This window comes from Alternaria viburni (assembly GCF_023758015.1).
Source record: "Alternaria viburni strain BMP 2772 chromosome Unknown scaffold_13, whole genome shotgun sequence".
Classification (NCBI taxonomy): domain Eukaryota; kingdom Fungi; phylum Ascomycota; class Dothideomycetes; order Pleosporales; family Pleosporaceae; genus Alternaria; species Alternaria viburni.
In genome coordinates, this window is record NW_026055782.1 from 300947 (window position 1) to 323633 (window position 22687).

General features: G+C 52.9%; 8 protein-coding genes across 8 annotated transcripts; 5 read left to right on the top strand and 3 right to left on the bottom strand.

Annotated features, from left to right (window-relative positions):
• Nucleotides 1-298: 298 nt before the first annotated feature.
• J4E79_006472 (uncharacterized protein) lies at nucleotides 299-2859 on the top strand (the record flags this gene model as incomplete). The annotated part of the gene is made up of 2 exons (XM_049355343.1): nucleotides 299-1542; nucleotides 1596-2859. The coding sequence occupies 2 exons, from the start codon at nucleotides 299-301 to the stop codon at nucleotides 2857-2859; spliced, it is 2508 nt and encodes an 835-aa protein (XP_049210016.1).
• A 1310-nt stretch (nucleotides 2860-4169) lies between these two features.
• On the top strand, nucleotides 4170-5504 carry J4E79_006473 (uncharacterized protein; the record flags this gene model as incomplete). Its single annotated transcript, XM_049355344.1, has 1 exon — nucleotides 4170-5504. One exon carries the CDS (start codon nucleotides 4170-4172, stop codon nucleotides 5502-5504), a length of 1335 nt encoding a protein of 444 aa, XP_049210017.1.
• Nucleotides 5505-7512: 2008 nt separating this feature from the next.
• J4E79_006474 (uncharacterized protein) lies at nucleotides 7513-9840 on the top strand (the record flags this gene model as incomplete). The annotated part of the gene is made up of 1 exon (XM_049355345.1): nucleotides 7513-9840. The coding sequence occupies one exon, from the start codon at nucleotides 7513-7515 to the stop codon at nucleotides 9838-9840; it is 2328 nt and encodes a 775-aa protein (XP_049210018.1).
• A 628-nt stretch (nucleotides 9841-10468) lies between these two features.
• Nucleotides 10469-11760, top strand: J4E79_006475 (uncharacterized protein; the record flags this gene model as incomplete). The annotated part of the gene is made up of 4 exons (XM_049355346.1): nucleotides 10469-10534; nucleotides 10587-10817; nucleotides 10868-11165; nucleotides 11222-11760. 4 exons carry the CDS (start codon nucleotides 10469-10471, stop codon nucleotides 11758-11760), a joined length of 1134 nt encoding a protein of 377 aa, XP_049210019.1.
• A 162-nt stretch (nucleotides 11761-11922) lies between these two features.
• Nucleotides 11923-13649, bottom strand: J4E79_006476 (uncharacterized protein; the record flags this gene model as incomplete). The annotated part of the gene is made up of 5 exons (XM_049355347.1): nucleotides 11923-12070; nucleotides 12120-12799; nucleotides 12847-13284; nucleotides 13338-13556; nucleotides 13605-13649. The coding sequence occupies 5 exons, from the start codon at nucleotides 13647-13649 to the stop codon at nucleotides 11923-11925; spliced, it is 1530 nt and encodes a 509-aa protein (XP_049210020.1).
• Nucleotides 13650-15125: 1476 nt separating this feature from the next.
• Nucleotides 15126-17468, top strand: J4E79_006477 (uncharacterized protein; the record flags this gene model as incomplete). The annotated part of the gene is made up of 6 exons (XM_049355348.1): nucleotides 15126-15446; nucleotides 15498-15913; nucleotides 16004-16021; nucleotides 16073-16374; nucleotides 16436-16476; nucleotides 16539-17468. The coding sequence occupies 6 exons, from the start codon at nucleotides 15126-15128 to the stop codon at nucleotides 17466-17468; spliced, it is 2028 nt and encodes a 675-aa protein (XP_049210021.1).
• Nucleotides 17469-17731: 263 nt separating this feature from the next.
• Nucleotides 17732-18574, bottom strand: J4E79_006478 (uncharacterized protein; the record flags this gene model as incomplete). The annotated part of the gene is made up of 1 exon (XM_049355349.1): nucleotides 17732-18574. One exon carries the CDS (start codon nucleotides 18572-18574, stop codon nucleotides 17732-17734), a length of 843 nt encoding a protein of 280 aa, XP_049210022.1.
• A 135-nt stretch (nucleotides 18575-18709) lies between these two features.
• On the bottom strand, nucleotides 18710-22320 carry J4E79_006479 (uncharacterized protein; the record flags this gene model as incomplete). The annotated part of the gene is made up of 3 exons (XM_049355350.1): nucleotides 18710-19087; nucleotides 19332-21985; nucleotides 22035-22320. 3 exons carry the CDS (start codon nucleotides 22318-22320, stop codon nucleotides 18710-18712), a joined length of 3318 nt encoding a protein of 1105 aa, XP_049210023.1.
• Nucleotides 22321-22687: the final 367 nt, after the last annotated feature.

Sequence of the window (22687 nt, forward strand, 5' to 3'; positions counted from 1 at the left end):
CTCATGGTCGTGCTGCGGATGCGACTGCGGAATATTTCTTGGTCTGTTAGATGTGTTACTGAGATGTGCTTCTTGTTTGGACTGTTCATGCAACGTTCATGCAAAGATTCGACGTATGTCTATGACTATATTACTCTTCACCCCTATAGCTCATGTCCGTACATCTCTGCATATTGTTACCGTCTCGTTTCTTTGGACCTCTCGTACGTTCGGCTGCAAGCAACAAATCGGGCTTCAGCGCACGCACCCAATATATCCGGATTGATACCTAAGGCTTACTCTGGAGACTTGGAACATCATGGCGGCGCCTCCTCCGTCCATATCGAAGTACCGAGGGGCACGCCCCGCCGCGCTCTCCATCATTGGATCTATATCATCACGCCCATCTACACAAGCTACACAATCTACACACGAGCTCAGATGGCACGCTCGCACCAACTCGGAAGAGCGCAGCTTGATCTCTGATATCCTCCAAGATCTGGCTGACAACTGCGAGACTGCGTTCGATCGAGCAACCGACCAAGCAAGGTTAGGCACAGCCTCATATATCTCTTACAACGCACAAGGACAAGATCTCGCCCAAGATCTTGCCCAGTCACAACCATACTCGCAGAGGCGGGATTGCGCTACCTCCTACACAACCAACAACCTACGAGAAGATCTACAAGAAATCCGACCTTACCTGCGGGCAAGCACTCTAATGGCACTAGAAGGGATATTGCGGCTGAATGAAGCCAACGAGGCTAATGCAGCCAACCCAGCTTTCCGCCGGAACACGATAAGACGGGTTTCAACATCCGAGGATGGCGATCACGTACCAGTCATAATGGACCCATACGACGATACAAATTACTCCAGTCCCACAAGCTTCAAGTTCGACGACGAGAGCATCATGGATGGACCTCTCAGCCCAGCCATGGGCAAATACCCAGACCGAAACTACCGCAGGAGTAATCTCCGGGATGCGCATTCGATGAGCGACGAACGTTTTGATGAGCCACCGACCGTTTACGACATCGAACGACAAAGAGGAGCGCCGAAGGCACCATCTCCATACCCATCCACTGCGAAGACAGCAATCATAATGCTCTCATTGTACATCTCCATCTTCCTTGTCGCTCTTGACCGAACTATCATCGGTCCAGCGATTCCCGCCATCACGAACGAGTTCAGCAGTATTGGCGATATCGGGTGGTACGGTAGTGCGTACATGCTCACAGCAGCCGGATTCATCTTGCTGTATGGCCGGATATACACCTTCTTTCCCACCAAGCCAGTCTTCCTATCCGGCATCTTCTTATTCGAACTCGGGAGTATTATCTGTGGCGCTGCGCGGAACAGCAATATGCTTATCGTCGGACGTGCCGTTGCGGGCCTGGGGAGTAGCGGTATCTTCACCGGCGCGATCCTGATCATGTTCAACACTGTGCCGCTGGCTAAGCGACCCATGCTGCAGGGTCTCTTCGGCGCATGCTTTGGCGTCGCAAGTGTGGCCGGCCCCTTGCTAGGCGGTGCGTTCACTAGCAGCAGCGCAACCTGGAGGTTAGTAGCAGCGCCAACAAATCGCATATGAAACAGATACTAACATCACCCAGATGGTGCTTCTACATCAACCTCCCGCTCGGTGGTTTTACTCTCCTTGTAGTGTGCTTGCTGCTGAAGCTGGATGAAAAGAAGCCGCAACTCAAAACGTGGGGAGAGACGATACGACAACTTGATCCCTTGGGCACCGCATTGTTCCTTCCATCGATCACCTGTCTCTTGCTAGCATTGGAGTGGGGCGCAGCCGACTACCCTTGGACCTCACCGCGGATGGTTATACTTCTTGTCACTTTCGCAATGCTGCTGATAGCGTTCGTGTTGTGGCAATACGTCACCAGGCATACCACTGCGACTCTACCAGCAAGGATCATCTTCCAGCGTAGCGTTACGTTCGGTAGTGCATCCCAGTTCTGTGTAGGCGCGACCATGCTCACGGTCTCCATCTACGTTCCTCTTTGGTTCCAGGCCATCAAAGGTGCATCTGCGATGCAATCCGGCATCAACACCATTCCGCTCGTTCTTTCGGTTGTCTTCGGTTCGATCATGTCTGGAGCTCTGGTACAGCGCATCGGGTACTACACTCCATTCATGATCCTTGGCTCAGGCATGATGGCTATCGGAGCTGGTCTCATTACCACTTGGGAGATGACCACCGATAACGCCATGTGGATTGGAACGCAGATCGTTGTGGGCTTCGGCGTTGGCTGCACCATGCAACATCCCAACATCGCCGTGCAAACCATACTGCCCAAGGAGGATGTTCCAACCGGGACGGCAGTACTCTCGCTGTTCCAAACACTCGGTGGCGCAGTCTTCACAGCCGTCGGCCAGAATTTATACATACACAAGTTCTCGTCTGGTCTGGAGCAAATCGGAGGCCTGGACCCTCAGAAGATCCTAGACGCAGGGGCCACCAACCTGACAGCTGGTGTAACTCCAGCCATCAAGGCACTGATACTGGCAGCCTACAACGACTCGCTGACACATGGAACGTTCTTTGCGGCACTCGTCATAGCCTGCCTTGCGATACCAGCTGCTGTAGGCATGGAGTGGAGAAGCGTCAAAGCAAAGCCAGACACGTCCGTACAGCGACACGATGAGAAGCGGGATCAAAAGCCACAGCAGCCCCGTGGTATCCTGAAAGCTCCAGCCAATGGTGCGGGTCGGCAAGAAGGGGGCCAGCCGGCGGTGGCGGAGCCCGCGCCAGCTTTGAAGAAGATGTTCCGCCAAAGTGGTCAATTTGCGTCGTATTTGACAGCCACCATTAACCCCGACCTCCGTGATCAACTGGGCCCGGGGAAGCAAGTTCGCAGGTGACGAAGCTGGCTCTTCTTTCCCGGAATTAGATCTATGGATGAATGCGAGGTCTTTTAGCGTGTAATGATGATAGGGCAGATACCATATCGCTTCGTATCTCTGCCATTAATGCATAATGTATTAGCCATTAGTTCTACCTTCCCGTTGTTGTTTGCTTGAAGCTTGTCGTCTTTGGCGCTGATTACAAGCGTCCCACGTGCTGTGAGTTGTGAGGGGCAAAAATGCGCAAGCTTACAACACGTTCCTTGATTTTCGCAAGGAAGCAGACTTCGGGGCCTTTCCGATTCGCAGCTCACCAAACAGGTAATGCGTAAGCGAAGCCACCAAGCCATGTCGCTGATCATCCCACGTCCAGGACGAGCAATCAAGCAAAGCCGAGATCTAGCGAAGCTTTATTAACCATACGCATGTTTGAGCCCCACTTTTGCGATATCATTTCTGCTTGATTAAGATGATACACGGTTGGGGTCGGTGTCGCTATCAGGCTCCAACGTGCATCTGCTCCGCCAACACGGGCGCGATTATCGCCGTGAAGCCGCCCTTCTCGCGGTGAAACCACACTTCGGTGGTTTTGGGGGTCGGATAGGTGCGTCATCCGGGCCAGCTCCGAGATTGCGTGTATACCATTGGTTGTTCGTAAACCTAAAGCTTGCTGACAAGCACCACCAGGTCGTACTCAGGCAGACAGTCTGCTGTGCAATCTGTAAGAACCAACAACCAGATTATCGATGCGCATGGCATACCAATGGCGTTGCCAGACGCCTCATCTCGCCGCGCACGGTTCGTCAGCCCACGTATTCCACTCGCAGCTGGCGCGAAGGTGGCCGTACTACATGTCAGATGCTCGAACGCAATTAGTGATCCGATCTCACAAAGGACCGAATGTAATGTCGATACCGGATCGCACTTCCCACGGTTCCCCACAGCTGTCGGGCGTCGTACCATGGTCATCCACGTAGCTGGGTCGGTCTGAAGTAATGCTCAGCGTTGGGCTGGCCATCGTATAGCAGTTACGAGCTTCCACACAGATGGTGAGCTGACGCTGATAAGCTCTGGCATGGTGAGAATGAGCCGCAGCTGTACAATGCGGCTCATGTCGGACCTGTTGTTTCGGAGATCATAGAGGAGAGACGAATATGATCGACGCCGCATTTAGAGAATGGTGCATATCTGCATGGCGACGTCCATGGTGTTTTGTATAAGAGCCGTATTGACACCAGGACACCTTGAAACCCAGTCAGTACTGGAAGGCTAATCGTCGTTACTGTTCAACCTTCTCTTCTGCGATAAGAGGTGCAACATCGGGCACTATGGCTTCCCAACAGGTTCACATCGTGCTCAGCGTAGCATGGCAAGACGCTGGAGATACGACACGTGCCATTGCGATGGCTATCGCGTTGCGCGATATGTGCCCGTCCAATATCAATCTGCGAATCGACTTCCTGTCCTGTGGCGCGCGGTTCGAATATCAAATCACGGACGCTGGCTTCAACATTGTCCCAGCTCAACCACGCGTGAAGGGGATCTCCGTTGCGCATGACCTCGGATGGGACTGGCCCGAGTTTTTCGGTTCAGAAGAGATCGCAAAGTCATTCATCGACGGTCAACTCGCAGCGTTCAAGGAACTGAAGCCTGATATTGTGTTCCATGGCATGTGGGCTCCAGCGTCTATTGCTGCGCGACTCCTTGGTATCCGAACGATCAACTTCCTCCCGGTTCCGTTGCATCCTGGAGCCTTTGCTCACGGCCTGATCCGCGATCTTCCAGATATGATGCCATTGTTCACACGGCTTCCACGACCGGTCCGACAGCGCATGGCATGGTGGGCCAGCGGCCTGATGGTGAACGCTCCTATCTTCCGACAGAAGCGCCTAGGAGCTGCTGCAGCAGCCTGCGGATGGCCAGTCACGGGCCCCATCTCCCTCTTCGACATGAACATGGCCGATCTCAACTTGGTCAACGACCACCCCGTATTCCATCAAGAATATCTGCACCGCCTCCCAAAGAACATAGTCCTCACAGGTCCTTTGTACGCGCGAAACGACTCGAAGCTGGACGAGGACATATCGGCACATCTGACAAAGGGTCCTGGCCCATCGATCCTAGTCACAATGGGCAGCTCGGGAACGGAAGAGTTCTTGTTCGAAGCGATCAAGGCTCTACGATTGAACCCTGACGATAACTGGAACGCAGTCGTGCTGGCTTCGAAATCCATCTGCGACATCGACAAGGCAATTGAGATCGCTGGCGGAGATGCGCGACTTCTGGTGACTGATCGGTTCATCCCAGCACCGGCTGCCAATGCGCTCGCCGACCTCATCGTCACACATGGAGGTCAAGGGACTGTCCAATGCGCCTTGGCTGCAGGAAAGCCTATTGTCGGTGTCGCGCTACAAGTCGAGCAGCAAACGAATCTGGACAACGCCATGAATGCTGGAGCAGGCATTCGCGTGCAGAAACAGTTCTGGAAGGCCAAGAACATTCGCAGCACGGTGTTGACGGTGCTCAAGGATCCTTCATATGCAGCGAGCGCGCGGATGCTAGCAGAGACGTTGAATTCCATGGACGGCGCAAAGACGGCGGCAGAGGTGATGTGGAAGTTTATCGTTGAGGAACAGACGGAGAAGGTCAAAGTTCAGGTTTGACAAGCAAGCGTGTCATGGTGTCATGACGCTGGCGCGCTAGGTTCGACGGCTGAGAACGCGACGCGTTTTGGTTGGCCAGGTCGTTGTTGCTGACGCCGGGCCGTCCGCGTAGAGACATTTTCCATATCCTGGTGTACTTTGGAGGTTCAGAATTCCTCTTCATAGCAATGCAACCCTTAGGAGTGCAACGGTGACGGGTCAACAACGCGTTGTATCTCGGGGGGAGGAGGGGAGACACGTGAGAAGCATGCCGACGCGTGCCGTGGTGTTAGCGGCTTGGCACGCTCATAGCACTTCCCAAATATGCGGCCGCCCCTGGACGCTCTTCCCATCCTCTTTTCTCCGGCGCCATCTCGCGCGCCTATACTATTGAGGCCTCATGCATATCCTCTCTATTTATGTGCGAAGATGCATATCTTGCGAATGCTCTCATATTCGAGTTACGACCAATCCCTAGAAGGACCACAAGGGTTCTTCGCGCTGTAACAAGGCCTCGTATCACAGAAACCTCCGCTGTTCGCTGGAGTCTCGCCATGCATACAAGTTGGTAGTCATCGCATTTACATAAGCATTGGCCAACACTACTGATACACCGGTCAGCTTGGAGCATTCCTGTCATGTTGAAAGGTTTCTTTAGTGGTGTCTAGGCATTGTCGATGCAATCTCCTACTAACAAATAATTTAACGCCAGCAAAGGCTCGTCCATCAGCCAGCCGCTCCTTCGGTCTCCACCATTATTCATAGAGCCTTTTAATGGTCGTCTCATGCCCCCGCAAACGTCCGTTACGTTCCCCTTCACATATCTGCACAAGTCCGACACGCATGCTGATCTTTCTTTCCTCGCACTCCTTCGTCAACCATAGTCCCAAACCGCGTAGCGCTCTCTCATTGGACTGATCTTTACATATGCAGACGTTGGGACTGAACTCAGTCAACGTGAGATATCGCAGAGTAGTGCACTCGAGTAGTTTCTCCAACCTGTACTTCTGCACTATTATCGCCACGGAGTCTGCTGTTGGCTCATTGACTCTGTACTCGACTCGCGCCAACACACTTGTACACATTCCGATACCGAGGCGCTGGAGCGCTGGGAACTTGTCTATGTGACTGAGCAAAGTTCTGATGTTGTGCATGCCTCCTAATATTAACGATCTTAGGCTGCCAAAAGCGTTGTTGGCTGAGAGAAGCGTAGTAAGTCGATGTATGTTACGATAGCCTCGGACTTGGACATGGGATCTACCGAGGACGACCGGTGTGATATCTTTCCTGATTGCGGACGATACTTGGGAAATGCATGCTGGGGCGGAGTAAGGTCTCGGGTGGTAGGCTCTGATGTCGGCGTTTTCCCCAGGAACGTTGACAAACATAACTACGTATTTTCCGACTGCACCCGCAAGCACTGCTTCATAGACAATATCTCTTAGCTCTCTTGGAAGTTTGCCAAGATCTCCAAGGCCGGTGGTGGGTGCGAGATCATTTTTGTCTCTAGAATTGAGGAAGATTGCGAGGCTACTCATGTTCTTGGTTGAGTAAGAAAGTGAGACCAGTGGTTGTCAGTTCAGCGCATTCTCATAGCCGGTGCGAACTCATAAGCGCAGGGAGTCATACATTCACGTCAAAGTGACAAGCAGGCCAGTCCTGTTGGCTTCACTATACCTATCGCAATTACTAGGGTTGCTAAGGAAAATAAGAAGGATGGTTTGCTGCCTAAACACCATGGTCGAGGTAGAAAAGCCGACCGTGCACTCCAAATTCACTCGACGAAGTATCCCTGGAGGTCTAGCCCGAGTATTATATCTTGGCTAACGCGACTATGCAGGATAGAGACTTCGACGAAGACCCTTTCTTATCTCCATCGCCTGCCCAACATCCGATGGAACAAGCTACACCTACTCGATCTCGCCGAGCGCAATCCACCCCCGGTTATTCATTGCCTGCACCGCCTCCAGCGACCCCTAGCGAGTCTTTCGAGGCGACCCATACTCTAGAAAGCAGCCCACTCTCTCATATGACCCCCCTACCGGCCTCTGGTCTGTGGCAATGGACAGCCCAAATGGAAGGTCGACCCACGTCTCTACCAATGTTACCGTTCACGACTCGAGGATTTCGCAACCCCGATGCGGTTCCGGCTTTCCATCGCTTTGAGACAACCATCTCAGCAAATCTCTCCTTCGGTATTCGATTCATGTGCGACGACTACGAACATTCAGGGGTAAGCTTCGGTTTAGCTGCGCTGCAGATCCTACTCACACAGCTCACTGGTACCGACGACTTCGTGATCGGCCTGGGTCGAGCTTTGAAGGGCAAGGGCGATACTATGCCAGTGCATTTCAAGGGCGACTCGCAACACACCTCCAACGAACTCTTGGAGCAGACTAAGGCGACCATGGGCGTGTCTAGACGGTATCTCCATGTACCAGTCAACAACTTGTTATCCGAGTTGAACATTTCGAAGCAGACACTTCTCCATCAAGTTACCTTTGACTGGATTGCTAGTGCATATCCTACTTCTCCGACTACCGATATGTACTTCGAGCATGCTCAAGACCTCGTCTTAATTGTACGCGAAGACCTCGACCGCAACCTAGTCGTATTCGTTGGCCTAGACGAGAAGACCTACGATAAAGAACATGCTGAAGTTGTGGCGGAGATGTACATCCAAGCAATGACGCAAATGGTAGCTCAGAGCCAGACTACTAGTATCGTCGATATGAATCTTATACCCCAAGAAGAGCGTGAGCAAGCTATGGCGCATGGCGCGGGACCTGAGCACCAAGTCTCCTTCAACAGCGTCCTCGAGAAGCTTCAAGAAATCGCAACCACGACTCCCGATCGTGTCGCTGTAAAGGACGAACAAAACCAAAAGATGACCTACGTCAACCTCGTACGTCGCGCGGTCGCCATGTCTTCCGATCTGAAGAAGCACGAAGTCGGTCGTGGTACTCCTGTGTGCGTGCTCGGTCCACCAACCATCGATCTTCTTTGCAGTATCGTCGCGATATGGTGCGCTGGCGGCGTCTACGTTCCGATAGATTACCGCCTGTCCGTTGATGACAACCTTCCCATCGCTAAGAACTCCGACACTATGTTTTGCATCGTCAGCACGCCAGATCTAGTTGACTACGCACTGAAACTCCAACTTGGTACAGTGTTCTTCTGCGGCGACATGGTCTTCACGGAAGGTTTCGACAACATCGAGGAGCCGCTGCCAGACGATCTTGCTGTGGGACTGCATCTTCCGTCGTCCGATGGTCTGCCAAAAGGCGTCGTTTTGACACACGAGAATTTGAAGGTGCTTGTGGCTTCCACTGCCTACTACTTCGAAGACGAGAAGCCGATTGTATTGCAGCACAGCAATTGGACGTCGGAGATGTCGCTCTTTCAGATCTTGTTCGCCCTAACGTCTGGAGGCACACTCTTCCTAGCCGCAGACTCATCTCCCGCCAATGTGACCAAAGTCATGGTGCACCAGAAGATCACCATTACTATTGCTACACCATCCGACTACTCACTTTGGTTCCAACATCCTCGTCACATGCTCAAAGATTGCAAATCTTGGAAATTCGCGTTGAGTGGCGGAGAAAACATCTCATCGAGCGTTATTCGCAACTTCACTGAGCTTCAACTCGACAACCTGGTGCTTGCAAGCTTTTACGGATCGACTGAGACGACAATCGCTTCCTCCATGAGCTTTGTCGACTACAAGGCATACGCGAGCAACAAAGAAGGCCAGCTCATCCCTGTGGGAACCGCGTTGCCGAACAACCACATCTGGGTAGGCGACCATCTGGGCAGGCCGCTTCCTGTAGCTTGGACTGGTGATATCTGGGTCGCTAGTCCAGGTGTTGGGCCATGCTACTTTGGCTCTAAGGCCGACGACCATCGTTTCCAGAAAGATCCTGCAACTGGTGTGAAGTGTTTTCGGACAGGAGACTGGGGTTTCATCAACGATACTGGGGTACTTTTCGTTACCTCGCGACGCTTGGACGAGTCAACCGCGCAAGTAGGCGGGTTTCACATTGAGCTGGGAGATGTCTCGCGGACAATTGTTGATCAGGCCAAAGGGAGAGTGGTGGAAGCGGCCGTGATTCTTCACAGCAACGAAGAGCAGGAAGAACCGCAGATCCTGGCTGTTGTTGTCATGACCGGGACACTCAACGCTGCATCGCGCCGGTATCTGCTCAAGTTGCTTCGCGGTCTCAATCTTCCCGCTTACATGCGTCCGACCCGTGCCGTGATATGGCAGCAGCTGCCACGCACGTCTGGAGGAAAGATTGATCGTCGTGCCGTGATGGCAACTGTGATACAAGATACCGACATTATCCGGGTCATGTAACCGATAAGCTTCCTCAATGAGTGAGTCATCAGGGCGTTGGGGTTCTACGCAAGCGTTGGATATTCTGGGTGTGTGGGAGAAAGCTGTGATTCATAGAGGCATGTACCTAGAAACCTCAACACCTTTGTATTGTTAGCCAGAGAAGCAATGTGACGTGTTTCGAAAAACGAGGGGCTAAAGTGAGAAGAACATGCCCCTCCTCCCCCTCCAGAGCACCCATCACCCCTCCATCTCCGCCTCACACGACCCATCGCGGCTCGCGCCGCATATTGCATGCCGCAAAGAATGCATCCATGACCAGAACACAGCCCGCCAGCTCATGACCTTCTGTATGCTTCCGGTGACTTCCAACACCAAGGCAGCGTATGAGCCCAACTCCCCCACATGCCCAGCCAATCAGAACCTGCCATCTTTCGCACCGGCGGCGTCACCGTACTTTGGGCCATGCAGATGCAAAACAACTAGCTAGCGCTGCGCGGGAGCCCAAAACAACGCGTTTTCTTAAATGTTAGGATCCCCAGATTTTTTTGTCGTTTAGTAATTTCCCTGCCTTTTGGTGATTGCGTGACGTTTGCCAGTTCTGAAGATGGCGGAATTAGTTGTTGCGAGCCCGCCTGCCCCACCTCCGATGACGTTTCGCGATCGGTTGTCGCAGTTTAGGATTCTGGAGGAGAAGAGGTGTGAGCTTATTGAGGTATGCTGCTGATGGCGTCCTGGGTATGAGCAAGGTTTTGACGATGGAGTAGGAACTCCTGGACAAGCTCGAAAAGACAGAAGCACGCCTCGCACAGTGTGAACTCGACCTCGGCTCCGAACAGAATGTCAGGCGGACGTTGCAAGCGGAAATCGCAGATGTCACGCGGACAATGCAAGGGCAGCTGTCCGAGTCAAAGGCGAAAGAAGAAGCTCTAGTGCAGTCGCAGTCCAAACGGCCGTTCGTTATGGTGCTCATAGATGCCGATGCCGAAGGCTTCCTGGTATGTGTTGTAGTATACTTCTAGTCGTGCATCTTAGCTGACCGTCCCAGTTCCAAGACAAATACATAACACGAAAAGCTCAAGGCGGCGAAGCATTAGCAGACGAACTGAACATACGGATAAGGGAATACTTGCGGGAGCTGTACGAAGATGCTGACTCACTCGACATCATTGTTCGCATATATGCCAACTTGGAGGGTATGGCCAACTACCTTGTACGACTTGAGAAGGTTCGGAACCTGGGTCAGCTACGAGCCTTCTCGACTGGCTTCTGCGGCAGGATAACGAGCTTCGACTGGATCGACACTGGAGTCGGCAAGGAAGGCGGAGCAGGAAGAAAAGTGCGAGGTATGTATATACGCATGCTCGAGGTGGAAGGTCACGAAGTCGCTAACATGACACAGAAAACTTGTCTTTCTTCGCATCGAACACGCACCTACGGCACACGATAGTCGCATGCTCGCCCGTCGACCTACCCGCTTCTCTCCTCACCTCCATACCACTCGAGAAGCTGACGCTGATCGAATCTCTCCCGCTACCTTCTTCGCTTACAACACTACCTCTGAAAACCGCCAAGTTCCCCTCTCTTTTCCCTCCCCCGCCACCCACCAAGAACGCAAAGCCCAGTCGAGAGCGCGGCCGAAACGAGCGAGGATTAAGCGAAACCGACGTGAGAAGAGGAGACAGGGACATGCGAAGAGGAGATGAAAGAGGCGCAGGACCACAACTGCAGCTCATGGAACAAGAGCATGAAGGTGGAGGCTCGACATGGCTGGTCATACAACCTGAGAGGAGTAAGAGCCAGGCTGTTAGCGGGAGGGACAGGGACAGGGACAGGAGGAGGGCTCCAAGCGAAGATGATACTAGCAGTCTAAGCATCAGCATCGGGCCAGACAATACTGTCAGTGTTGACAGCGGAAGGCGGCGGAGATTGATGGGTTAGTCTCAGTTTGGCATACAGAGTCTGGTATCTCTGCTGCGAGGGGAAGCTGTCACGTCGCGTACTATTTGATGAGTTTGATAGCATGGCATAGCATAGCGTAGCGGCATATATTCGTAGTGTTCATCGTACGCAGGCATAGTGGCGGGCAGTACAACCCCAAATTTACAGCGTTTGTCGGAAGCCTTCTTGGCCCTCCAGGATCCTCTCTCCGCGATCAGCCTGGCGATTAACGCGTGAGTAAACCCAGAAGTTCTTCAGTACGTGCAGAATGCTTAGTACTTGAGTCGCGACGACGACAGCCATGGCGGGTCTGTACAAGTCAGTTTCGTGTCACATCCGACGTGATGCACGGGACTTACATGTACTTCGGCGCATCCTGTTGTCGAAAGATGTTCGAGGCTGCGATACCTCCACAAGCTCCACCTCCGATCAACAACGCACTCGCAACACTCCTCTTCATCTGACCCACGATGTTGTTATGCATGTAGCTCAATATGCTCGGCACATTCGCGTTCGCACCACTGACACCCAGAAAGACTCCGGCATACCGTGCGCGGGTGTTACTGAGGAAAGCCATCATGCACACTCCCAAAACGGCCCATGCGCAGTTGAACACGATGATCGCTCCGCGCATTCTGTATCGGTCGGCGATCCATGCCGTACCAAACATCCAAGCTGCAGCCAGGACATATGGCGGGAAAGACAGGATCTGGCTCATGGCGACAGAGTAACCCATGTCGTTGCGGAGGATGATTGGCAGGAAGTATCCCCAGCTGTATGCGACGACGTTATTGAGGAAGTAGAGCCATGCAAACTCCCAGATCTTCCAGTCGCGAAGATGTTTGGCGATGGTTGAACGGGTAAGTTTATCGGCGACCGCATCGCCACGGTCGCGTTGGATGCGGGCCAGGACTATGTTGGCTTCCGCATCGGTCAGGAAAGGGCGTTTTGTGATGGGACTGGGTTGGCTGGCTTTATCGGGGAAGTCGATAATGGTTACGTAGCCGAGGAAGCCCAGCAACATGGTGATGGCACCCTCCTATAATCTGTCAGCAACTGGTAGAGAGTATAAAGGGGTTAACATACGATCGCAAAGATCCATTGCCACCCATTCAGGCCCCCTAGTCCTCTCATCTCGCTGAGTCCCCAAGCCAAGATGTTGGAGAAACCACTTGCAAGAAGTGCTAGCAGGTAGAAACCGCTGAATCTCTTCTGTACCTCGAATCTCACGTACCAGCAACTCAATAAGAAGACGCAGCCAGGGTAGTAGCCTGCTTCGAGCACGCCCAGTATAATTCGGCATCCGAGTGCTTGCGTCCAGTCGTTCGTAAAGCCCATGCCAATCGTGACAGCGCCCCAGCAAACGACCAAGGAGGGTAGCCATACGGCAGGGCCGAGCTTTCGAATGATGATGTTGGCAGGGAACTGGAAGATGATATAAGGTATAAAGAAGATCATGGTGAGGATGGAGTAGCGTGAGCCGATGGAGAGACCCAGGTCCTCGTCCATGCCTGCGATACGCGCCTAGAATCTGAGTCAGTATACGGCTTACAAAGACGACTGAGGATATGCAGTACATTCGGAAGGTTGACGCGGTCGATGAGTGCGAAGGCATAAATGACAGCGAGTGTTGGTAAGAGCCTGAGATCTATCTTTCGAATGATGCGACGTGTTTCCTTGTCGTCCCTTTCGATGGGTAACGAAGCTGGTCCCGAGGAGTCATTTGCTGGATCTATAGCATCATCGACGTTGATACGATCGTCTCTACCGCCATAGCTCCTCTCATCGAATGAGATCTTCTGTCGTCAGCGCATCATTTTAGTAGAGCTTGAATGGACACTGACATGCTCCTTTCGCTCGGCTTCAAGATCCTTCTCCTTTAGCGACATGTTGATCTGTGGTAAAGTGACTGGAATTCCTTGCACTCAGCACGCCCCCAGCACTCTTATCGCTGCATCTCCTCCGATTCTCCAACGATAGATCCCCGCCAAACGTCTCCCGAATCGCGGGGTGCAGCGCACATCTTTACTCAATCCGGCTATGACAGACCGTTTGTTAGAGTAAGAGCTCGCTTCGCGGGCTTAGCTTCATGCATTGTTACCTACGAAATTCAGCTTCGGCAGCGGAGTGGAGGCTTGGCTGTTGAGATGTTCGGATGAATGAAGTTCGCGGATGACGTATGTTGACTCGACCTTGCGATGTCAGCGTCGGGAAAGGGAAGGGCGCATGCTTGAGTGAACGATGCATTCGCTTATTTGCTGGGTCCTCTGGATGGTGTCTGCACCTGCCGTGGCGAAATTATGGTTTGCGCCATGAACATAAGCGTGCCGTCCGTGAATAGGGAGTCGTAGCTGCGGTTGGCACTCGTGGGGCACGGCACCTCTGTGATGCGGTTCTCATATCGCGATCATCGATAGAACAGTTGCGTTATCATCAAAGGGGAGCAAAGTACGTGCAGGTGCAAGGCGGAGAGCAATGCGACGTCGACGCGATTGATGATGGATGCTGACCACGTGACTGTACCCAGCTGGGACTAGCTCATCGCGAATCTTCCACGCTAAACTTCAGCGCGTTCCTGGCATCGACGCCTCACTCTTCCATCATACCCCGCGATGCCCGCCTTCTTAGATGATAGTATCGCAAAGAAGCGATCCTTGACTTGAAACCCAAAGCACTCTTCCGTCTACGTCGCAATTGCTCCTAGTTAAGATGGACGGATGCCGAACGTATGCGCGTCCACATGGAGCACCCACTCATCGAAGATCATCGCTGCTGGCTTGCTGACAACGAAGCAAATCTGTTTGAGGTCTCGGTCCTCCAGAACTTCTCTATTGATGGTTCCATAACTTCTTACGCTAGATCTCTGGTTGCAACTAGAACACCGCCAATACCGCACCACTTTGATGTGTTGTTCTCAATCGCTTCGACCATCTTCCCATGCCTTGTTCACGGTGCAGCTGCGAGTTTGAGGACGAGCTTGTCTCATTGCTAACGCGTCATTTCCTTACCAGAACGGAGTAAAAGACTCGGAGAAACAAGTAAACTCTTTAACCAACATTAACCGCGGATGTGGCACTGATCGATCAATATCCAACATCCAACATCCAATGTCGTACAAAGAGTCACCGTACACCAACGTAGCTTGAGCCAAGCCCTACGTATTCTCATGCGCCGCAAAAGACCATGGTGCGAACCTGAATTTCCTCTCGACCGCGAAATGCCGCCTCAACCTGATGTAAGGGTCAATGCATCGATGGCTGCGTTTGCTTCGATTACGTGCAGTCGATGCAAACGCACAGCGACGCGGGATCCGAGTCGCTACACCTGCGTGCATTTTACTCACGACCTCATCCTACCATTCCGCAATGGCTTCCAATCGCGCTCGAGTGCCTGACCAGGCCTCTCCAATCCACCGGCTGGCGATCAAGCCTCTCTTCGACAGCCTCCCACCTCGCGACAAGCTCTACGCTCACTATCTCTCGCAAGCAGCCTGGAAAGGAGCACGCATCATCCTGCGCCAGACTTCTTTAGAATCCGAAGCCATCTTCAACTTCATCATAGAGGCCTATCGTGCATGCGAGGGCGAGTGGAGCCAGTTCGAGGAAGTATGCGCGGTAACCGGCGATGAAGTCAAGGCCTTTTTGAGCTATGCTGGGCTATTCCTGTACAATCTCGGGAACTTTTATGTAAGTGTCAGCAGTTGTGAGAGAAGACAAGATTATGTGCTGACCATGTAGGGTGAGGGAGGCCAGAAGTTTGTGCCTGATCTTCGCAAAGAGTCTCTGGAGAAGATCGTGGGATGCGTGGGTATGACAGGATCTGCTGCTGAGAACTTAGTTGAGGGTATGACTGCAGTAACTCCGCAGAATACAGGATATCCAAGCGATACTGCTGTGTCGAGCTACTACCTGGGCGACCGCATTACGCGCACAGAGATCAAAGAAGTCCAGCTATACATGCAGGAACAAGGCGTTGAGCCAGAGAATACGCGAGTGCGAAAGACGATCCATAACGGCAACGCCATCTTGGACATTCTCCAGGCATCGACTCAGACTGGCAGCGGCAAGCTTACTACAGCTACACAACTTGGTGGCCCGAGATTCAGACCCATGAAAGGGGATCATCAGGACGAGATCTCTACTATCTCCGCACAGTAGGTCTATCTCTATCCTGCTATCTTCCAACCATCGATGACAGCATCAAGATCTGCTAGCCTGGCAATAAGACTAACGAAATTTCACAGCCTCCAGAGGGCCAGTATGTACGCACAGAATCAAAATCAGAAGGACATACTCGATTGCCACATGTACAGCTTCAACACCGGAGATCTCCGAGAATATCGACGAGGCCAGGAGATCTGGGTCAAAGACAAATCCCCATCAATCGAACACATTCTCGGCTTCGTTGAAACCTATCGCGATCCCCATGGCGTACGAGCGGAATGGGAGGGCGTGGTGTGTATCGCAGACCCAGAAGAAACAAAGAAGATGGAAATCTTCGTGGCTAGTGCAGCGAAGTTCTGTACATTGTTACCTTGGGCGACGGCGGAGAACGAGGGCAAGGGCTTATTCGAGAAGGATGTGGTTACCATACCCCAATGTGCTATTGTGCATGGTGAGTGCCGGCCCTCTCCGTACATAAACCCATGCTAACGCTGATGATGCAGCTCTAGCAGTCTGCTGCCCGTATGTTTGGGAAGCGTCAAACCTGCCCAACGTAAGTCGTCATAACTGTCCTCCACACTTCAATGTTCTAGTCACTAACCTTCAATTGCTCAGTACAACGACATCCGCGAAAATCACGGCTCAAAGAACATCATCATTGCTAACCGAATGAGCGCGAATCGCAACTCCTCCGGCGCATCCATCTACCTCCAACCCTCAGACCGCCAACTCTACCGCCAAAACCTGCATACCATCCGCTTCGTCGCAACAGTCATCCACGAACTCCTCGGCCACGGCACCGGAAAACTCCTGAGCGAAACAGCCCCCGGTATCTTCAACTTCGATGTCACAAACCCGCCAATTGACCCTTTGACGAGCCAATCGGTGGCTTCCTGCTACCGCCCCAACGAAACATACTGGAGCATATTCGAAGACATTGCCAATTCAGTTGAAGAGTGTAGGGCTATACTCATGTCAGCATACCTCGTCGATAACAAAGACATTCTCGCCATCTTCGGGTATGATGAGAAGACTGAGTTGACGGCTGATCACTTGGTCTACCTTTCTTACCTGCACCTCGGTGTCGAGGGTCTCCGTTCGCTCGAACACTACAACCCCGATGACAAGAAGTGGACCCAAGCACACAGCCAAGGCTACTTCGCCATCTTCAAACACCTCCTCATGGAGGGAGACGGCGTCCTCATAGTCCACCACGACGCCAGCACCTCTGCCCTCCACGTTACCGTCGACCGCACCAAAATCATTCCCAACGGAAAACCCGCACTGGGTCGCTTGATGTGCAAATTGCATATCTGGCGATGCACAGCCGATATCGAGGCGTGTCGACCGTTTTATGAGAGCCTGACGAGTGTAGATGGGGTGTATGAGGCGTGGAGGAGCGTTGTGGCGACGAGGCCAGAGCGGAAGGCCAAGTTCGTGCAGGGTAATACGTTCCTGAAGAAGAATGGGGAGATGGAATATAGGGAGTACGAGGAGAGTGATGAGGGAATCATAAGGTCTTGGGCTGAGAGGGGGCCTCTATGAGGTAGTTTGTAGGGGGGTGTTTGGGGTAGGCGGGTAGGCGGGTAGGCGATTCTGGTATTGACTGAATGGTTGATAGCGCTGTATCTGGCCCCAATATCGCTTGTGGCTTGCGATTCCCCATACATTGATAGTTAGAAGGCCAATGGGCAGTAGCGGTAATCACAATTGTGGAAGCATATCAAGACAGCTGTGCAGAGTCCATGTATCGAAAGCTAGTCTGTATCAAACCCTCCAAACTTATTGCGGTGGACGCCATCGTGCCTCTACTTCCGCCTACATGAACCGCCAGACTTCAAGTACATAGTCACCTTCCATTCATCAATCCCGCACATAGGCTTCATTCCGTACTTCTCCATTTGATGCACCATACGCTTGGTAGGAGGATCACGTAACTTTTCTCTCGACCTAAGTTCCCTCGCCGCGATTTCTCTCGCCGTAATAGTAGCCTCTTCTTCAATAGTCTTGATTTCAGGTATGTCTTCGCACAAGATGCCAGCCGGGCCACCGTACTTCTCTGTTTTGTCGAGAATGATGGAGCGTAGTGGCAAGCCCTCTCTAGGGATGCCGTGTGCCAGTACCAGGGTGTTCCCGTTCACTTTGCGTATTGCCTCGCAGGTATCCAGGAAGCTTATTTTCTGTTTCTGATCATTTGCCAGCTCTTGTATCAACTCCCGGTATTGCCACTCGTCCGTTGTGTCGTGGAAGATCAGTTCCACCTCTTCACGCTGGAAGTCATCTTTCAGCATGCGAGCTATGTCGAAAGCGAGGAGTACGCGATACCTGCTCAGCCAGGGATTCGTACGCTCCATGTCGTCTGGCCTTTTCTCGCTTGCGATGTCGATAGGTCCCAGCCCGAAGCAGACGATATTATTTATCTCCTTGTATTGTTGATTGTCGCGCCACACCTCGGTCAATCGGTCGCTGAAATCTTTGTGGACCTTACTCCCCTCCCACATTTCGCGTGATTCTGACAAGCTGTTCGTGCTCGTTTGAATCCACTCAAAGGACCGACCAGAGTCGACAGGTATGTACATGTTGATCCCTTTGAGCAGAAGATCCTCATAAGGAGCCAAGTCTTTTGGAATATGGGTTTTACCATCTGCCATGGGATATCGAGAGGCGAATTCGTGGCGCAGGAAGAAGCGAACTCTCGTTCGCCACTGACTTGAGCTACGCAACCATGCGGGTTAGCCAACGTACAGTCTCTCTTGCCATGGTTGTTGTCACGATGTCTGATGCACTTACTCTATGCTATAGTAGTGAAGAGGGTTCGTGACAAGATATGTTTGACCGTCAAACGCCATCATCTCACATTCAGGTACATCCTTCTTTAGCGAGTTGATTAGCTCCACGTTGTAATTTATGGCTCTGTCCGGGAAGAGAGCTCGATCTCCGAGGTGGTCGTCGAGTGCCTCCAGCTGTGGCCGGTACCGAGCTATCAGCTCGGATGTCTTGTTGTTTGTCTCTTCGGCCCGCGCCATCTCGACCTGTGTCTCCGGCATGGATGTAGCAGATGCGATGAGGCGAGCTAGCGCTTGTGCTGATCGTGGAGGAGTTTGTAGATACCAAAAGCCAGGCTGCTCTGTATCAACTCGCAGGAGGCCGTCAACACCGAGCAGCTTTTATACTTCGCCATGACTGTTCACTCCGCACATTCGGACTCACATATGGTTGTGTCGTCAGTGCGCGTGAGTCAGTACATTCGCGTGCAGCACGGTCGTGAACTGCGCTTCATGCGACAACGGGAGGTATGGCATCCGCGCTCATCGAACGTGTGACTCAGTATAGCTTCTGAATTCTCGAGAGAAAGGCGTGTATCGGTGTTCATTTCTTCCACTTCTTCCAAGCATCTACAAAACCTACCTCTTCCGCCGCCTCATCGCGCCCGCCCAAGCCACCAGCTACATCCTCCAATCCTCCCAGATCAACGAGCGGCACCATACTAGGCCGACCATGCGCACACATGAACGGAAAGGCACAGCCCGCTAGGTTCATCACCAACGCCTTACAGTCATCGGTACTAAGCTCATCGTTGAACATGATAGCTGACCGACATGCGCGGGAGTTGACGAGATTGATGAGGCCTGGTGGGCATGTTGCTAGACGTCTTACCCAATTGGCGGGGTCGTTTGCTGATGAGCTGGATGATGTGGGTAGAGGGGGAAGATGTGGATCTTCTGCGTACTTCCACACCGTCGAGCGGAGGAAAGAGATCAAGACTTTGGGATCGGCTTTGCATCGTTCGGATATACCAGTGGGAAGAGCTGTCACGGACAAGACATACTTCTCCTTGTCGGTGGTGCTGGAAAGAGATGCAGACGCTGTTGTCTGGAGGACATCGTAGAGGATACCCCATGCTGCAAAACGCGCGGCATGCGTTGTGAAGTGTGTTCGTTCCTGCGGAGAGATTGCGACTTGCGTTGGTTTATCCAGAACGACGGAGGCTACCTGCGCCTGGTGCCCAAGCTTAGACTGGTATCCTGTTTGCTCATGTGCCGGGTGGCAGAGTTGGCTTAGGAGCGACTCGACCTGCACACGCTCATCTGCTGCATGCTGATCAATCAACACGAGAAGACCCGCGCATGCAAATTCTACTCGCGTTGAATCTCGCATCTTGACAAGGATAAACTTCTTGTCGACCTGCGCAATGACTTGCGCGTCATGCAGCCCTTCTTTTGACAGTCTACTCGAGCCGCTCGATGAAGTTTGGTTGAAAGCTCTGTCGATATCGATGCGAGAACAGCCATGTCTGGAATGATGGTGTCCGTGGTCAGCCTCATCTGCGTGCAACACAGCTTGTTGTATACGCTTCTCGCTCGTCTTGAAGACTGGGTTCTCCCACGTGTCCAGTACATCATCAAGCCAGGGGGTCTTGCCAGCCACAGCCGTCGCAGCCCGTGTCGGTAATCGCATTGACCTGTTCGACGTGTTCTGAGATATTGAATTCGAGAGTATAGCTGAGTCGGTACTTGGCCGCGACCGAGCGTCAGGTACCACGCAACCTGTTCTAGCGTTCAGCAGATGCGTCTTCTTAGTCGTTGGATCTGTCCACAAGATGGTGTCGTCGTTCTCCTTATCGTCGGTTTCGAGGATTTCTGCAGGCAGCGAAATATCGTCGCGCTGGCCTTGTCCGCTTAGAGCACCTTGAGGTAGCGGCGCTACGTCAAAGTGGGCGAAAGCTTCGGGGTTCGCACCAAGTGAAGTATCGAATGCGGTCTTGAATTTCGGCACGTTCAGAGTGCTGCTGAAGAACTCGGGCTTTCCACTCTTGATGCGTGACCACTCTGCAAAGGCCCCAGAGCGAGACCGGTCGGCCAACTCCCGTGACGCTATCTTGTCTGGACGCTTCCTCTTGAGAGACTGGGACGGGGTTGAACTTTGCTTTGGTGTTGCCGAGCGGGCTCTCGCGTCGTGTCCTCGGAAAGCCATGTTGGTTGTGGGACTCTCCGTAGATGGCACATTGACAGCAGAGTCCTCAGCAGCGCTACAAGCAGTACCAGGTCGATCGCGCTTCATGCGAGGTTGCCGGGGTCTGAAGTGATGGACCGACAACCATTGAGTTACCATTGCATCCAGGACCTCCATCACGTTTTGTAGATTCGCTTCGTCTCCGATGAACTGATCTTCGGAAACGCTTCTCCTTCGAGCCTCCTTCAACGAGATGCGAAGGTGAAACATGGGATATCTGTCGACGTCTTTGCGTGCTTTGAGCTGCCTGTTTGTGTAGCCATCTTGCTTGAAGCGCTTGTCTGTCTGTCGTCGGACTTTCTCCTGCTCATCGATGTCGGCATCTTCCTCGATGGTGCCAAAACTGGACAATGCGAAGAGGCGATTGACTGCATCAAAAAGCTCGTTGTGACCGGCCTCTGCAGAAAGCGGTCGTATGCCCAGCGAGATGAACTGAACATGCTTGCTGGGTGCTGGAGTTAGTGATATAGCGCCTTTGATCGAGATGGCAGATGTGGAAGCCGACGCTGGTACCCACGACGCCCACTCATCGACGGTGATGCAGTTGGCCTGGGTCAATACGTTGAGGAGTGATGCGAGCTGTGCCGATCGTGGCTTCGCAATCTCACTTTCTTTTCTCTTTGCGGATGCTTCCACGCCGGATATGCTGAGACTGAGCACCACCCTGTTGTCACCGTCCCGTATTCGAATAGCGACCGGACGCTGCCAACTGAGCAAGAGACCCGTTACGTCCCTCTTCAACCCATCCCAGAGTCTGTCGTGTTCGGCTCTTTGCTCTGAAATTATCGACCGTTGCTTCACGCGCACGGGCATATTGCCGAACAAGTTCCGCACGGTGACGCGGGTGCCATGCCTGCCTGATATCTCGTGATGCGCCGACGCCGGAAGTTGCCTTTCCACGGCCTTGGATTGGTGGAACGTTATCGCGTTGTGCGAACGGTGTTGGTAGTGGTGCGAGGAGATGGTTAGGAGTGACATAGCAGCGAGCGACGCGAGGAAGGTGCCATTGCGGCCAAGCAAAGGTTCGGTCGCATGGTACTTGGACGTGCCTGTCGCCGTCAATTATCTGTCTACATGGCTTTCGGCGTGTGCACATACAGTAGAGCTTGCCCAGGCCTCCTTCTTCGCGAAACTCGAGGGGAGATACGCCGAGACCGTCATCTTCGACCGAGCATCCGCCGCGCGCGAAGTCAATCGCGGCTTCTACCTTGGTCGCTTTCGCATCCAGGGAATTCTTCAGGAGCTCCAGCACAACTCCCGTAAGCGAGACAATTGCCGTCGACGACTTGATTTGGGCGATCACCTCGGCGGGCAGGGGCAGTATAGTTCGCGTGGGAGCATTGGGGATAGTATGTTTGGCGCCAATGGACGTGTTTCGGGTCATGACGTAGTGATAAGTCTGGCGGGCGCCCCCTCAGCCTTCGTTGTTTGATGACCCGTGTTCGATCATGTTAAGGGGTCGCGCCGTGATCAGTGTTGAGTTTGGGTGGGCGATAACATGGAGATCTACAGAACATACGCAATCGTGTGTCGTGAAGGGAACATGGCGGCTTAGCGCGGCGGGCTGCAGGTGCGCTGGGGAAAAGGGTCAGGGTCCAGCCGGAGATATGAGCAGGAGCGACCAGCAGCTCCTCGCTCTTTCCCCATCAGCGCAACCTCCCGGCCCCAACCGCGTAACCTAGACTGCCTCAATCGCCTCGGATTACTGATAGCAGCGATACGACTTGCTGTCTCGCCATTCGATAATCGCG